An 18,997-nucleotide genomic window follows, 5' to 3' on the forward strand; every position below is an offset into this window, starting at 1 on the left:
CTTTTCAATTTGAGAGCCTTTGGTTGTGAGTGTCTGGTTTTGTGGATCTACTAAAAAAATGGTGGTTGAAAATTGTTGTGAGAGGTAAGAACAAAATGCACATGTTCCAATTAAAGCTCAAGGCTTTGAAAACCCATATCAAATTATGGAATAAACATGATTTTGGCAACATTTTTGAAGAACGAGCTTTATTAGAAGATCATATGCGAAGGGTTGGACAACACATGATTGTAGAAGGTTGATCTGTTGAACTAATCATAAAGGAAGGTCTTACCCTCCATAAATTGGAAAAAAGATGGCGCTAGGAAGAAATCCTTTGGAAACAAAAATCTAGAGTTCAATGGCTTAAGGAGGGTGAAAGGAATTCTAAGTTTTTCCACAACTTGATGTTACAACATCATCATAATAACTCGATTTTTTCCATTATTGGTTATGATGGGGACAAATAGCTTTTGCATGCAGAAATTGAAAATGACTTGGTTCTATTATCATGATATTTTGTCAAAGAATTCTCATAATCGACAATCAACTATTAATTCAATCCTTCACTATATCCATCGACTTATTATTAAGGAACAAAACCTAGCTCTCATCTAACCAATATCGATCCAAGAAGCGGAGATGTTTGTTATGGAAATGTCGTGCAATAAATCTCCAGTTCTGGATGGTTTCACCTCAGACTTTTTTAAAGAATGTTGGGGGTTTATAGGTATGGAGATTCATGAATTGGTGGAGGATTTGTGCCAGACACAGTGGTTGTGGGAAGGTCTTAATGCAACGTTTTTAACACTTATACTGAAATATGGACATTCAGAGGAGCTTAGTGGCTTTCGGCTTATTGCCATGTGTAATGTAATTTACAAAATAATCTCTACAATAATCGTGAAATTTCTGAAGCCAATACTTCCATAGTTAATTTCTTTGGAACAAATTGGCTTTGCAGAGGGACGACAAATCTTAGATGGTATAATTACTGCATATGAAATCATTCACTCCCTTAGAGCATCCAAATGACTAGGTATGACGATTAAAATGGATTTGTTTAAGGTCTATGATAGAATCAATTGGGATTATTTGTTACAAGTTTTATCTTCTTTTGGGTTTTAAGCGCAGTGGATCTCATGGGTAAGTTCTTTTATATCACCTCCCTTTTTCTCTATTTTGGTTAATGGATATGGGTCTTATATCTTCAAATCTTCAAGAGGTTTGTGGTAAGGTGATATTCTATCACCTTCTCTTTTCATTTTGGCCATGGAAGGGCTTTAGAGATTTTATAGTAAATTATGTTCAATGGGTCACATTTTTTGGTTACGAATGTTTGGAGAAAATCTATCAATTACACATCAACGATTCATTGATGATGTTGTTCTGTTTTTTCTGCCTACTCTAAAGGAAGTGAAAGGAATATGGTGAATCCTATAGACCACCATGGTGGCTTCAGGAACTCTAGTTAATAAAGACAAGACCAACATTTTCTATCTTAATTGTCAAGATTCTATTGAGAGCGATTTGACTTAAATATTGGGATTTTGTGAGGTTTAGTTACCTTCTAAATATTTGGGTCCAGTTGGAAATACCTTTTATCTAGAATATCCTTGAAAGTTAAAAATTGGTATTTCATGCTCTCAATTTTGCAAGAAGATTGGTTCTTACTAAATCAGTGTTGTAGCCATTACCAAATTATCAACTAGTTGTGACGCCAATCTCGAAAACATCCTATAATAGGCTTCAACCCTTGTGGTGTGATTTTCTTTAGAGAGGTTCTACTAAATCTAGAAACTAGGCACTTGTAGGTTGGGATAAATTGATCAAACCAAAATCTGCTAGTGGATTAGGGTTACGGGACCTTGAACTAGTCAGTAAAGCTTTGGGTATGAAAATTTTGTGGCTTTGGGTTAAGGAGGGTCATGAATTATGGAAGCACATATGGCTCCGTAAGTATGTCCTCATTGGATAAATAGGAGGATCGATTGCGCTTTGATGGTAATATTCCAAGTTCGGGTATTTAGAAGTGGGTGCAGGGTTGTAAGGATGTAGTGAGAAAACATGCTTTCTAGGATATAAAAGTAGGGGAGAAAACTTTTTTTGGGAGGATATCTGGTAGCAGCTACCTTCTTTGGATGATAAAGATAGTCTTTGTTCTATTAATTTTTTTACCCACTCATTAGGTGCAGTGAGGGTTGCTAATTATTGGAAACCTCTGGAGGATTCTCAATTATGGCGACAGTGGAAATACAAAGATGATTGGCCTCCTACTTCGACTACACTACCATGGGAGGATCTTAAAAATACACTAGAAGATAGACATATTAGGATTTCTTAGAACGATAATGTTTTATGATGGGTTCAACAACCAATAGGATCCTTTTCTCTAAAAGAGGCTTACTCCTTTATTGCAAATTTTTTGAAAATGGAGAACGTAGTCTTGTGGTCTCGAATATGGGCTAGAATGTGGTGGCCAAAAATTTATACCCTTTTATGATTACTTGCATGGGGTCGGGGCTTCTTACTTGGGATCGTATTCACAGAAAGGGATATGAGGATCCATCCTTATCTTTTCTTTGCTTACAGGTTGAAGAGACAGTAGAACATATTTTTCTTTCATGCTCTTTTTCGGTGGAAATTTGGGATCTCCTTCCTCATATTTTTGGCATGGAGTGTCCATTCTCAGAGAATATTAATATTATGTTGGATCAATGGTACCGCCAAAAATTTAAGAACCCTATTATTTCTCATGATTGGATGCTTGCACTAGGTTTTATTCTTTGGAACTTATGAAAAGAGAGGATTTTTCAATTTTTTTGCCCAAAGAATCAATCAACTTTGGTGCTCAAGGATTTGATCATATTGAATGTTCGAGAGACCATTCTTGCCTCTCCTTGGTCTACGGATAATTGGCAGGTGGAGGATTCTGAAGCAGTTATCATGAAAAACCTCAATTTGGATTCTTCAATGATCCCTTCTTCACTTCCATCGGCAAAAGCATTTGTCCTTCAATTTCTAACTCCTATTCTCCACCCTTGAGCTCCTTTATCAAGATGACCTTTGATGGGGCCTCCAAAGGGAACCCAAAAGTTGCAGGTTGTGGAGGGATTTTCCGAGATGAAAATTCTCGGCCATTGCAAAAATTTTCGATTTCTTGTGGGATTGCAACAATAATTTAGCTGAAATTTTGGTTGTGGAGAGAGGCCTTATTATTGCTATCCGAGAAGGTTTCCAATTATTGCAAGTGGATGGTGATTCTTAGGTCGTAATTCAATGTATACAAAAACTTTTGAACGAGAAACTTGTTCATAAAATAGTGCATTACTGGAGATTGGAGGATGTCGTTTTTAGTATAAATAGTTTGACACCAAAGTTCAATTACATTATTGCTCATCATACTCGACATGGAGGGAATAGGGTGGAAAATTTATTAGCAAATTTGGGGTGCAAGTGTAAGAACTTTAATTTGAATGAATTACAGCCTTCAAATAATACACATACTGAAATTCATCTTATAAAACATAAGGTGGATGCAAACAAAACTTCTTTGTCTGGATATCTCCCGATGAGAGTGCCATTAACTAGTCCTAAGTGGTTGATGTTTTTGTTGTTACTTGTGTACTGAGCGAAGTGGTTAATAGCCTCTCACAAACTTGCTATGTTCTATGGCTTTAGTAACTTTTACAACTTAGATAATCCTTATATTGCTATTCTTTATGTAATCTTGTTTACAAAATACAATATAATATGATATTTTATTTTAAAAAAAATTATTAACATTTTTTATTAATGTTAATATTAAAATGATTAAAACCAGTATTAAAATTATAAAAATTAATCACGCTTAAGAGTTGAAATTCATATCCTCATCCCTTTAACATTAAAATGATAAAAAATTGTAGAAAGAGACGAATGCTTGAAGCTTAAATTCCATTTTCTTTCCTAATACCCTACCTTTCATATGTAACTTATATCTTTCCTGCCCTAATCCCCTTCCCTTTCATATAATAAACAAACATGTGTCTCTCTATACGAATCACACCAATCCTCTTTGAAGCGATTTGTTATGGGATCATATTGGAGAAATCCCTAACTTCATATTTTCAGCAATGGCCATGTTCGCCCAGTACTTGGCTTCATCTTTGGGATCTCAGCGTCACTCCCTGGCGGCAGCTGTTGCAGCACCATCTTCACCATTTCTCCTGATTATTTTGTTAAAATTATCACGACTTTCTACAACTATTGCTGATAAAGACAAGTCCACAAGCTACCCTGAAGCCGATAACACATGCCCCATTTCAGAATTCTTGCTCAACGAATGTGGGTTGTGTCAGTCTGAGCTCTCAACTATCCTTAAAGCAAGGCCATCCTTGGCTACGACGAGATCAGCTCACACGGCCCAACAAGCGGTACAGTTACTGAGAGATTCGGGATTGACAGAGCACCAGGTAAGGAAGACTATTACCAGAAACCCAGCTATTCTTTTTCTCAATGCTGATCGGCAGTTGAAACCCAAGATTGAGTTCATGAAAACATTGGACCTTTCTGCACAAGACTTGAGAAATGCCATATCTAATGATTCCAGGTTGCTTAACGGGAGTCTCGAGAAAACTCTGCGTCCCAATATCCAGTATCTTCAAAACCTGTTTGGATCAGAGGCTAATGTCTCAAGTGTTTTCAGATTGGCACCTCTTATTCTACTACCTAAACGAAACGGGCCTGAAATTTGGGAAAAGAAATTGAAGCATTTGACAAGTTTTGGCCTCCTTGAAGATGACATCAAGGAGCTTGTTAGGAGGTACCCACTTATATTAAAAGCTTCCATGGATAAGGTGCAGAAGAACATGGACTTTTTGATGCATACTGCAGGGTTTCCTGCAAAGTTTATTTTTTCGTATCCTCTGTTAGTGTCTGGTTACAGCTTGGAGCGTAGGATGAAGCCCCGCCACAAGGTGTTGAGTTTTCTCAGTGCAATGCAACCTTCCAAGTGCCCTCCTAGTCTCCTTCCCGCGCTTTGTTTAAGTGAGCGGAAGTTCCTCGAAAAATATGTCCAGTGCAGTCCTCATGCCGAAAAGTTACTTGAAATCTACAATGGCAAGCCTGCCCTCCTCTAAAAGACTAGATATTCGGGTTTCTGTTTTGATCAGGGTTAGATTGTATTGCGTTGCTCTTCACCAAGGGATCATCAGTCTGTTATGATCCAGTGACGTGAGGCCCACATGAGTAATGAGTGGGAACTAGTATATATAGAAGATAATCACGACACAATCAGTTCCGGTCTGGGATCTTGTTTTGGCCAGTTTTTTGTCACACCACAATCACAATCAACATGCACTATTGAAGTATGCTCAGCTGTGATTGTAATTAAAGGGTACTCAGTTGTAATACAATCACAGAGAATGCATCAGGTAAACAGGTTTTTGAAAGATGAAAAAACTCTCATCACCAGATAATTTGTTTTTTGCTAGTAGTTTTGCAACGATCATGCATTGCTCTCTCCCTTTAAAATGTGATGGGATTGATGTGAAATTCTGACTGTTTGAGTCATGGTTAACTTGTAAAAGGAAATATTCAAATCCCAAATGTAGGGACCTTAAATTTGTATGTGTTTCTACAGTACCATGATTTGATTGTTTCCAGATCAGCTATATCTATGAGACTAATCTGGAATTAACACATTTCAAATCCAAGCTAAAAATTGGACACTAGTATGCACACTTTCTCTCTGTGCTTTGTTAATGGTCTCTGTTTCTTTGCTTGGGAAAGAAGTGTGTGGTAATGACTTTTATTACTGCTAGTGGTATCAAAGACCATTCCTAGTGATAATGGAATGCGATCCATTTCAATCACGCCTCTTGTAAAGCAGAACCCTAGCCACTACTCTAAAACACAACTTCTGATGCATGATTGGCTAGGCAAAAAGTCATTGGCACATTCCGTCGTCCCAATGTGGTTGGCTGCTCACTTATCCTTCGTCCTACATTCATAGGAAGTCTGTCAACATTTTGTTACACGTGCCTTCCAAATAGCCACTTGTTTTGGATGGAACCTTACCTCTAGGGAAAGAGGCAGACCAGGTGACTCCCTAGACAGAGGAGGGATGGGAACTATTTATATGTTTGTTTTATAGGGTTTAAACTATTTGTAAATGCTTTCTTGTTGTTTTCTTTATATAATTTTGAGTTTTCAGTGCAACATCTACAGTAAGGTGTGCACATCTAAGAGGATCTGTTGCATAATTGCTTTGCCCCTTGGGATGTTGGCAAGAAGCATTCTAGAAGCCAAATGGATCAGAATCAGCAGCCTCGGATTTGAAAAACTTGGTAAGGAGTTAGCAACCATTCTTATAACGCGTTCAAATTTGCTACCTTTTGCCCCTCATCACTTGGTTGATCTTTAGGACCGTTTTTCTGAAATGGTATGAAATTTAATGATGAAATTCAACATTTTAATAAATTCAAAATTTCACCTGTCCAACACTAATCATGCCATCTTTGCTGCCAAGGCTTTTTTTAAGATATTTTCAATTGGTCAAGCTGAGAAAGATAGTGAAGCAAAAGTGAGAGTTTTCATTATAAAAAAGCTCAGGCTTTAGAGTAGGGATATCTTGGGTGAATGCTTGTATGGGGTCTGCTTGGGCCTGAGCCTGTGACGATAGGTTCTTAGGAAAGTGTTACTGTCTTATCTACAGTTAAAGAGTTTATTTTATCAATAATGTTTTTTGAAGATTTCTGTAATCTTGTTCACTACCACGCTTCCCAGTTTCTATAATTGCTTTTGCAATGCTTGTTATGATAATTTTAAGTTAACGTAAAACCAGACCAGTGCTCTAAATTTGTGTTTTGCATAGTAAAAACTATTGTTGTTATAGCTCAATCTACAGCTGTTATAGGTAAATCTGTTGTTGTTATCATAATGTTGTTATTTCAAGAACAAATTTTTATGTACTAGAGATCAGCATGTTGTTACAGAGATATTAGTTTGCTGTAGATCGACTTAGCTGTTTTGGGCTTGGCTTTTACAGCGATAGTAATAGGCATGGCAGTGCCGTCTTTGAGTCCATAACAGTTGGACTCATAACGCACGATAACTCATCCATACCATATCTATGAAGTGGACGTCATAGGCAGATCAAGCACAAATTGTCTCCTTTGATGATAGGCATGCCAGACATGATGCTGAGATGCAACAACCCAGATCACTAAACCAGAGAGATTTCATGTGTTGTCTCACCTCAACTGCCCAATACAAGTAGGCATGGACCACAGTATGGGATTGTAAATATGTGCATTGCATCAGCGTTAACCTTGACAAATGGCTTAACACTAAACTTAGACGTGTGTTAACCAAAGCAAGTGTTTTCATGGGGTTTATTCTAGCATTGCCACACTATTAAATACAACCATGCATTAGGTGGTAACATCCCACTAAGCATTTAGATAAACTTTTCTACTAATGCTATTTAATATTTACTATAAGAATACACCTGCAACGTTAGTATCTAGTGAGGACCAGTATGGACAAATGGAGATGGAAATAGAGCCGTAAAATAATTTCTGGTGACACCGAAATTGGAAGTACTGAGTCCTTTAACAACCTGCAGCTAGCTATAGCTTCTTTCAGTTAAAGAGGGTTTCTTCTTTTATATGTTTCGTAAAGTTTCTGCTTTACGTTTTCTGTGTCATTGGTAAGTACTGAATCCTTTAACAACCTACAGCTAGCTATAGCTTCTTTCAGTTAAAGAGTGTTCCTTCTTTTATATATTTCTAATGTGTACGCTTTTACTTTTTGTGTCATTGGTAAATTATTTTTTCCCTATTAAGGAGAAATAACAATGTATTCTTTCAAAGAATAAAAAAAAATGTTGATCTTTAAAGTAGAAATCAAATATACATAGCTTGTGTTTGTTCAACACTCTCAAACGACAAAAATAGTTCTATAACTTACATATCTCCCTAATCCTATATATTATCCATCATTAACAGCATCTTCCAGCCAGGTCTAAAGACTGTCACTATAAAAACATATAATAGAATCTGAAGAAACTGAAAATAATCCAGCTACATCCACCACGGCTCTCCATTCGAATCTGTTTTTAAGGAACATTTAGAGAGAGATATGCATGCCCCTCCACTTCTTTGATTTTCGTCTTGCCTTTCTGCATCTTTAATGCTTTCATTGATAACATGTCTGCGTTACCTGTATATGTGTTAGAATGACATAAATTCAAACTGTGCCCTTCCCTTTTTTATTTGTTTTGTAGTGTACCTAGGAGGATAATATGGGGTACCTAGTGGAGGTACCTAAGGGAATAATAATAGATGTTTAGGTGCTTGGCAGTTTGTATCAGAGCACTTTTTTGGGCCACAAACGAGGCAGATTTTTTTTTCTATTTTACAGGTTTTCAGAGGAACAAAAGAAAAGAGGGCTGCGACACTTCGATCAATTTCTGTAGCTTTGGTGTAAAATTTGGCAAAAACAATTGATATCTGAGTTCCTCTCAGAAAAACTTCTGATTTCAAAAGAAAAGAATCATCTCAATTGGAGTTAGGGAGGTCAAGATATCACTGATATGAAATCAGATATTTCAGGGTTTTTTCATGACAACTGTATAGACCGTGGAGCTGATATCTTGTGACAGGTTTCTCAGATTGCCATCAGATCAACACCGCTGGATAGAGGATTTTCATAGGTTTGATTTGGTATATTATATGTTGTGCTTTCGATCAATATCCTCTATGTTATAGCAATGAAATTTTTTGTTCTCAAAACCTAATGGACCTAAAAAATGCCAATGCTAATGTTGATGAAAAAACCCGGCCAGGTTTACTCTATGACCATATTTTATTGGATTTAGATGATGGTTGTGCTGACTGGTATATGGACATTTGTCATTTTTGGGATGATAATTATTTTCACCTGCCATTTGATGACTCTACTCCACATTATGAAGAGAACATCTGTTGAATTTTCTTAAGCCCAACAAACATACAAAATATTTCATAGTAAATTCCTTTCGGTAAACTAAATTAAACGGCAGATTATTAAATAAATTGCACATTTGCGACTTTAACAGTTAATAAAATACAAATCAGCAGAAGCAAGTAGACATCAATGTTACACATGCACACAAATTTCTACCCTTTAGATCAGCTTCTTATTAAATAAGATCAAAGCTTAGAAGCGCTTTCCTAACCTGAGAAATAATGTGTCCGCTGAGAAAATTACAAGCTATAGCAAAACTGGGCAAACTGTCCGTAAAAAACCTGTTGTCCAGCTGTTGGGTTATCCTCCTCTTGTTTCGTTGCAATATGCTTGCACTCTCCTCCCTTGAGCTGCTCTCTAGATGAAAGTCCTTCTTCACCCTTGCTAAGATCTCTTTAAGTCATAGTACTTTGTGTCTCAAGTTATTAATGTCTCTTGTGTGTCTTCCTCCTTTACCTAGCCTAGCTTTTATAAGCTTGAGTTGTTGACTGAATCCATAACCTTAATTTCCAAAGTGATAATCGGTTGAGATTAGATCTCACCTCACTTGAGATCAATGCTCAGGATTCATCTAATTCATTAATGCAAATGACGTTTGTATTTCATCAAAATAGAGTTACAAAAAGCATGAATAGAATTCTACTAGAGAAGGCAACAATTTTTTCCACCACAAGTTGAGTGGTCATTGGGAAGCAAAGTGTTAATGACTTCATTAAAGCTTCACCTTAGAAACCACACAACCAAGAGGAGAGTGTGAAGAGTGCAGTAAAGATGATAAAGAATTCCTTGCATCTCCATCCCAAGGGGTAGAAGCTATCCAATGAGTTGTAGCAAAGGAGGTCAGCCTCACTAATGAAGCAAGTAGTTGTTTAATGGAAGTATGAGAGAGCAGAGAAGGATTTCAGAGATGGGTTGACATTTCTTTTATTGCGAGCTAGTTGAAGAATGACTCACCAATATATAAACTAGATTACTAGTTATAAAGTCACCTACAAGCACCATGTAGGGGTATGCAACACTGTCATTCAATTGACATGGTCCTAGAGAATTTTTTCCATGCTAAGATGTAATTGGTTGTAGCAAAGAAAGTAGTCACGTGACCTTTTATCAAATTTTTACTTGATGGCATAGCTTGTTTGGGTCATGCTAAACAACAAGATCAACATTTGACTTGGTTTCATTGATTACCAAGATTGGCCATATCCAAGTTTGAAAGAGGATGGGAATGGCTATTAATTGTAGAGTTCAAATATGGAGATTGCTCAAAACTAAGAATCAATGACCAAATTTTTTCATTGCATGAACCAGCGAGCCAAAAATCAGAGTGACATGTATAGTTAGAATTCGATCCAATAGCTAGACCCATCAGCCAAAGTCAAAGCCATGTTCCAGAGAAGTAGAAAGAGGGCACATTGATCTAGATTGGTTTTTTTGTAAGATTTTGAAGACTAAAAAGCTTCTCAATGCGAAGATGTGATCTAAAATGGATATGTAATGTCCCCACACCCAAATCACTGAAGATAACTTTGAATATAGAAATTTGATAACCTATAAAAGGTTGAGACTTTCATAGGTAAGCTTCCCCCAATAAGACAACCAACAACTGCATTATTAATTAGATCATGTTTAGTCCTTGCTTTCTCAATAAGGAACTCTCTTCACAATATATATATATATATATATATATATATATATATATATATATATATATTATTTTTTTTTATTATGTTTGAGTTTTTTTCCTTCACAGTGCATTTTCTTAGTAGACATTATTGTCTCCTCTCTTATTTTTAATTTTTCCATTTCCATTGCATAATCGTGTCAAGCAATAGTATCAATGCTTCTTTTGAGGAAATATTGTGATATAAAGTGGTGCTAAGGGTTCAATGGTTAGCAAAAGAATTATTATAAATTATGTAATTTGTATTGGAATGGAAGTTATATAGGGTTTCAACTCCATTTTAATAAAAACTTCTAGTGAAATAGTGGGGCCTTCCATTAGTCTAGAACATTGGCTAAAGGAAGTGAGAGAGGAACACAATGACAAAGGCTTATTACCTTCCACTTATGCATCCAATGAAACAACAATTAAAAGTTTAGTCCTCAATGCAACTAAGATATTGCTGAAGATAACAACAATGTTATTTTTACCACCGTTTCCTCCACAATTACTTCAAGTTCAATGCCTTCACTCTGTAGGCTCATCTTGTAAGAAAATACTTTTTCTGAGTGCACTTGTTGATTTGTTTAATATAGAGTAGAGAGGGCAATGATCATGCTATAGCAAGGTTTCAACTTGCGTGTGAAACCCATTTAATGATTCTCATTTGCCATATTTGCACCTATCCACACACAATCCCCTACAACCTAGATGTCTACTTTGTATTTCAATGTGCTAGAAAAGAGTTTACTTTCTTTTAGATCCTATTTTAGCTCAACTGGATTAATCCTTTCTTCCAACAAACAAGTGAAAAGAACAAATTCATGAACTTGCAATGAACCAATAAAGCCCAATTTAAATGTTGTTTGACAACTTCACTAAATTTTAACTATAAACACAATGCAATTGTGAATGTCTCCTAATATCAACTCCCATGAATAAAATTGTAAATGTCTCTTAATATCAGCTCCCATGAATAAAATTGTTAAAGTGGATGGTGTTATAAAGGTTGAGTTCTTGAATTTACCCTTAGATTTCTAAGAAAGATAAACATATTGAACTTCACATCTAACAATTGATTATGAGAACATTTCTCACCACTTTTAGCACTAAGCCACACATATTGGAATACCACATGCCAACATAATATAGATGATATTGTGATTGACCCACTTAGAATTTTGAGTCACTTTAATGTTAATTCCATTTCCCAAAAATTGAACCAAGGGTGCATTGTGGATCTTCATTTGGTTATGGATTGACTCTAGGAACTTAATTTTAAGTTTAAAAAACTTCTTATCTCTATAGATAAACTCAAGTTCGCTTCCCCCAAAAACCATTTTCTTTGATTGGAATTAATAGGTTGGCCTTTGGATAAAGAAAAGTGAACCAATTTTTTTTCTAGATTGAGAATTTCAAGTGACATAGGTGTAGATTGTGTAAAAAACAATATTACAACATGAAGGCTTTCACCTTTGAAATAATTATTAACAATAGTGCAAATGTCTTGATCTAGCTTCACTACATCTACTAGAATTGTAAGGTCAAATTCCTTGAGACTAGAGTAAAGGAAATTCATAGTATTAGGTAAAACATCACCAAAATTTAGCACAATGCCATCAATGTTATGTATACAATTATTCTAACTTAATTAACTTTGTTTTTTAGATTGAGGGGCATGATCATGCCCCTCATGTAAATGGCTCTTGGGCTATATTTAAGCCTGAGCCCTCATTCATTGTAATCATCCTTCAATTTATTTTATATATATATATATATATATTGTTGAATCTGTCTACTCCATCTGTTATCAGAGTGGTTGATGCTTGTAAACACACAAACTTTTGTGTTTGGTTCATATTCCTTCCATCCACCACTGTTCTCTGCAAACGCTGCCAGACACCGATGCCATTGAATCTTTAGTCGCCTTGTTTCTTCGTAGCCATCAAACTGTAACCCCCACTTGTGTCGCCGCTTACATTTCCATCGCATTTTACATTACCACCGTTTGTCTCAGTCCCTTCGACCATCCTACCTGTCATCTTTCGTCTTTCCTTCATGTTTGAAACACCATCGTCTTCCCTGTCTGCTGCTTGTCGCTCCTACGCGGTCTACTGCCACCACTCCGCCAACACGACTTTCATCTGCTCACAACCCTGCACCGTGCCCCAACCCGTGTCTGTTCCGACCATTCTGTTGTATCTTGTCAACCTGACACCACTCAACCAGTTCCCATTCACAACTGCCTTCAATTCAAAGAGCAGGTCAAAAACCAACGTTGAAAGGTTATTAGTCGCGGAGCTTCAATTTAAAACCGAGTTGTTGCCTTTTATCTCGATAAGTATATAACTATCAGTCATATGCTATATTATATATATTAACATTTAAATTTTCCATGGTGTGATTAAATTCGTTTTGTAGGGTAGACTTAAATAAATTATAACTTTATAGTTACACACTATATTGTATAATTTTAAGTCATATAAATTAATATATGTAGATATATATTATTTAAAAAAATACTATATATATATTATATTTAAAAAAATACTCTATATATAATATATATTATATTTAAAAAAAAAAAAATTAGGTCAAATTAAGAAAAAAATGTTATGTTGGATAAGTGTATTCCACCTCATACCCGCTCAATGTTTTCATCAATGTCGATCAATGATTTTAATAAAATATCGATAGATCTTGAGACTAAAGTGACTGGACATGGCGAAAAAATCGAGGAGCTCTAGGATACAACAAAGACAATAGAGAGTTAGCTTGAGTAGAACCCTAACGAATTTAAAAAATATCATGCAATCCTTTCAAATAAGGTGGATCTAAATCCTAATCAAGTAATGGTGATGTTGACCTATATTTGTGACAAGTTGAAGATTACACCCGATCAAATACCCCAAAATATTGAAGTTACTCAACATCTCAATTCTCCGAATACATCAAACTCGTCAGACTCACATGCGAAACATAAGTCTCTAAAAGCATCCTCCATACCCCATCAACAAAATAGTAACACGAATTTTCAAAATATGCCACTATGGAATCAATACTCAAATATGCAACTCACAAATCAATACCCCTTCTTCACTCTAGTAGTTGCTACATATCAACGAAGAAGAAAACTTGAGCTCTCCAAATTTGACGGTAACGAGAAGTGCAGTGTTTCATGGTTCAATAAAGCAGAAGAATATTTCAAGATTTACGTTATTGACAATGATGACGAAAAGATCAGGCATGTGTCCATGCAAATGGAAGGAGAAGCATATAATTAGTATATGTTGTGGAAGAAGACGACACTTTCTATTAGTTGGAAGAAATTCAAAAATGCATTCTTTAAGAGGTTTGAAGGTGTCAAGCAAGATGAGTTCTTTTCAACACTCACTAGAGTGCAACAAAAAGATGTGGACGAATACACCCGAGAATGGGAAACTTTAGCTACACGAGTACCTAGACTATTAGAAACTCGTCTCATTTAGTCATACATCATGGGACTTAAACCCCATCTCCAGGCCGAGCTTGAGCTTCATGACATCACTTCTATAGAAGTAGCAAGACAAAAGGAAAAAACTGCTGAAAAGAAGCACGAAAGAGTATATTCGAGTCGAAGATTTCCCCAAACTGCGAACACGGACAACATAAGATATGTTCCACCACATCTCCGTGAAGGAGAAAAAACTAACTTGGAAATTCAAAGAATGAAAGAAGGTAAGTGTAAACGTTGTGGCGAAAAATGGGACCCTAAACATAGATGTGCTAAGGGAAAAGAAACCAAGAACCTATATAAGTGTGAAACCGCTAATGATTTAGACAATGACGAATCAGATGTAGAAGAAATCGAAGATTCTCCACAATTTTCTCCAGAACCAGATAGTAAGAACATTCTGCAAATGTCATTATCACCCTGACATGTATATCACAGTGCCAAACATTAAAGTTAAAAGGTCATATAAAAAAAGCAATGTAATGGTTCTAATTGACACTGATAACACCCACAAAATTTTGGACTCAACTATGGCGAAAAGGATCAACATTTTCACATTTCCTATGCCCAACATGAAGGTTATGGTAGCTGATGGTAAGAACATTGAAAAAGAAGGGAAATGCCATAAAGTCAAATTACAGAGTCAAGACTATAATCTAGAATCTCTGTTCTACATTGTAGCATTAGGAGGAGTTGATGTGGTCCTAGGGACCCAATGGCTACAAATCCTAGGCACTTACTCTGCCAATCATCAAAAGCAATTTATAAAATTTAAATGGAAAGGGTAGAAATACAAGTGATATGGGTTCCAACCACCTGAGAATCAATTAGAAATGAAAATGATGAAAATGATTAGCGAAGAGTCACCTGTAGTTCAAGAACTAATTAAAAAACACGAGAAGGTGTTCCAAGACCTTCCAATGAAATTGCCTCCTAAAAGAGAAATCAAACATACAATCAAAGTCAAATCAGGATCAAATCCCATCAACATCAAACCGTATCGATATCCACATCATCAAAAAACCGAAATTGAGAGGCTAGTCCAAAATCTTTTAAAATGTGGCATTATCACAAAAAGTAGAAGTCCATATGCTGCTCTAGTTGTATTAATTCGAAAAAAAGATGGATCGTTTACGTTATGCGTAGATTACCGAGGGCTAAACAAGATAACGATTAAGAAAAAGTTTCCAATTTCGTTTATCGATGAAATGCTGGATGAACTAGATAGAGCTACATACTTCTCAAAATTAGATTTGAGATCAAGGTACTACCAAATAAGGATAAGGTTGGAAGACATAGAAAAAATTGTGTTCTGTACACATGAAGGTCACTATGAGTTTAAGGTAATGCCTTTTGGTCTAACTAATGCTCCAACAACATTCCAAGCCACCATGAATGAGACATTCCATCCATATCTAAGGAAGTTTGTGTTAGTGTTCTTTGATGATATTCTAATTTATAGTAAAACATGGAAGGAGCATCTACAACATTTAGAGCAAGTTCTCACTGTATTATAAGAGCATCAATTTTATGCCAAGAAATCCAAGTGCACTTTCGGGAAAGAAGAAGTAGAGTATCTCAGACATATAATATCCAAGGAAAGAGTAAAAGTAGACCCTAGTAAAATCAAGGCTATAAGAGAGTGGCCCAAACCAATTAACATATCCAAGTTAAGGGGTTTCTTAGGGTTAACTGGATACTATCGAAGGTTTATTAAATAATATGCCCATGTAACTACTTCTCTCACAAACCTTCTAAAGAAAATTCATTTTGTTGGGATGAGGAAGTAGAAAAGTGTTTCGAAGACTTAATTTTTTTATGTCTAAAGCACATGTATTAATAACTCCTGATTTTTCAAAACCATCTATAATGGAATGTGATGCTTCAACTTTTGGTATAGGAGCAGTATTGATGCAAGATTATCATTCAATAGCTTTCGAAAACAACAAGCTCAATAAGAGGGAATGTCTTAAGTCTACAAACAAGAAATAAATGCTTGCGATTATGCACGAACTAGCCAAGTGGAGACAATATCTTTTGGGAAGTAAGTTCTCCATACGAACATACCATAACAGTCTCTAGTACCTCCTCCAACAGAAAACACTCTCTGAAGAACAACAAAAATGGATTGAAAAAATTGTTGCGTTGACATGAAGATATTCAATAAAAAGGGAAAGGAAAATGTGGTGGCATATGCTCTCTCTAGAAAAGATGAAGGAACATCCTTGTTTGTAGTCTCATTTATAATTCAAATTGGCTTAATGGAATCTGAAGTGAGTATGCAAAAGATCCAGAAACAAGTGCTATAATCAATAACCATCCTCATAATTCAAAATTTGAATGGAAAAATGATATTTTGTGGTACAAGGGAAGGATTTACCTAAGTCCAAATTCCAAATTTAAAGTCAAGGTTCTCAAAGAGACCCATGATTCATTGTCAATCAGACATGTAGGTTTCTTTAAAACCTACTATAATGCGCATCAATCATTCTTCTGGAAGGGTATGAATAATGATATTAAAAAATATGTAGCAAAATGTGATCAATGTTTGCGTAATAAAGGTGAGAACATTATGACCCAATGTCTGCTCCACCCCTTAAATATCCCAAACCAAAAATGGGAAGAAATATCAATGGGTTTTATTGAAGGATTACCCATGTCACACGAGAAAGATAAAATTCATGTAGTAGTAGGAAAACTCACAAAGTATGTACACTTCATAGGAATGAAGAAATCAGATTCAACAAAAGAGATCGCTGAGATATTTTGCAAGAATGTCTACAAATTACATGGATTTCCCAAAGTCATTGTTAGTGATAGAGATCCCAAGTTTAAAGAGAATTTTTGAAAGGATATTTACAAACATATTGGGACATACCTCAACATGAGTTATGCATATCATCCTCAAACAGACGGTCAAAAGAAAACTATCAATACGTGTTTATAAGCTTACCTTCGTTGTTATGCAACAAGCAAACAAAATAAGTGGGCTCAGCGGTTACATCTCGCCTGCTGAATGGTGGTAAAATTCAACTTATCACACTTCCGCAAAGATGACTTCATTTCAAGCTGTGTACACATATGAACCTCCTAAATGGAAGGACTTGGCCATTTCCAAGACAAAAGTTACAACAGTTAAGGAGCAGTTAGAAGAAACCCAAAAAGTCTTTCAAACATTAAAATAAAATCTAAGTATTGTAAGAAATCGCATGAAGCAGCAAGCCGACCGGCACAGAACAGAGAGAGAATTTGAAGGTTGAGAATGGGTGTTTGTTAAACTTCAACCTTACAAGCAATTATCCCTAAAGCAAAAAGGAAAAAACAAATTGGCACCAAAGTTTTATGGACCATATTATATTAACAAAAGAATTAGCCAAGTAACATACAACTTAAGCCTTCCGGGTAATAGTCAAGTTCACAACGTTTTCCATGTATCTTGTCTTAAAAGGGCAGGGGGTAAACACCAATCAGCACAGACAATGCTTACGATATTAGATGATGAAGGCAAGTTCATCTTAGAACCAAAATAAATTGTTACCACCAGGGAAAGGAAGTTGCGATCCCAAGCAATTAAAGAATACCTGATCGAGTGGAAGAACTTACCAGAAGAAGAAGCTTCTTGGGAGACAAAAGCATTTCATCAACAAGACCCATTGTTATGCATGCTTTGAGGACAAAGCATTCTTTTGAGAGGGAGGCAATGTTATGTATACAATTATTCTAACTTAATTAACTCCATTTTTAGACTAAGGGGTATGATCAAAGATCATGCCCCTCATGTAAATGGATCTTGGGCTCTATTTAAGCATGAGCCCTCATTCATTGTAATCATCCGTCAATTTATATATATGAATTTATGTTTATTGTTGAGTCTGTCTACTCCAATCAACCACAAAATAAGTAATTCTCAAGTATGATTACTCTTGAATATTAATCTTGTCAAGTGGGGTTAATCGAGGAGGACATGTTAAGTGGACCCAAGAAGAGTTCACAAAAAAATAGACAAAAGTACCACCTCCAAAAAGAAACCAAATCAAGATAAATCATTTCCTAAGGCAGGCATACCAATGCATAGATATAGAAAATCATGGCCGCCAAATCAAGTACTTTGTATATCTATTAAATATGCATAAAGAGTGATAAGCATGGCCATGAAAAAATACACAATGGATTCATGTCAAAAGACTACAACCATGAGAAATACACAGTGGATCTACATCTCGATATATATAAAGTACTAGGAGGGTATATGGAGCAAAGGAATGACCAAACTAATTCTCCATGAAGTACCAAAATCATGTGAGTAAGAGTGGTATTTTCCAACAACTCGAGCAACATCATTAAAGATATTACTGGAATGGATAGAAACTTAACAAAGAGTATATTACCAACATAAATTGATGATGTTTCCACTCAAAAAAATATGTTTTCATAGATTGAACCGAGGTCTTCAAACCAATTATTGTGGGTACAAATTTATGCCATGTGAATAAATGAGTTGAATTCAAACACAAGAGTAATCATTTGTTTACTAGTCATTGATGTATATCACTAACATGAGACATCCCACCATTGATGATAATGGGAGTCAAGGTACTAAGTACATTCTAACAAGTGCAAAAAATTGGGATGAATTCAAACACTTATGGCATCTATAAATCAGGGGACATGATGTATTCCCACTATCAATAGTGATTGAATTTGCCATTAATGGCAACAAACCTCAAGTTAATAAATAAGACTCGAGATCTTGTTCCTAGATAAAATGAGTTGATGTTGATGGCAAAAAATGTAATGGAAGGAGGGTATTAAGGCATCCCCCATCAACTCACATGAGTGAAACTATATGGCCAATTATTTGGTGGGAATAAAAT

General features: G+C 35.7%; 1 protein-coding gene across 2 annotated transcripts; it reads left to right on the forward strand.

Annotated features, from left to right (window-relative positions):
• The first annotated feature begins 3,972 nt into the window (after positions 1-3,972).
• Positions 3,973-7,167, forward strand: LOC149240293 (uncharacterized). 2 transcript variants are annotated; one of them, XM_089373674.1, is made up of 2 exons: positions 3,976-4,433; positions 4,571-4,699. In XM_089373674.1, exons 1-2 carry the CDS (start codon positions 4,095-4,097, stop codon positions 4,577-4,579), a joined length of 348 nt encoding a protein of 115 aa, XP_089229800.1. In that variant the 5' UTR covers positions 3,976-4,094; the 3' UTR covers positions 4,580-4,699. The 2 variants fall into 2 exon arrangements, with proteins under 2 accessions (XP_089229799.1, XP_089229800.1); XM_089373673.1 differs by having other exon boundaries at positions 3,973-7,167.
• Positions 7,168-18,997: the final 11,830 nt, after the last annotated feature.

Source organism: Pinus tabuliformis, chromosome 8 (genome assembly GCF_031772625.1).
Source record: "Pinus tabuliformis cultivar Carrire ecotype Pingquan chromosome 8, CPIR1, whole genome shotgun sequence".
Classification (NCBI taxonomy): Eukaryota; Viridiplantae; Streptophyta; class Pinopsida; order Pinales; family Pinaceae; genus Pinus; species Pinus tabuliformis.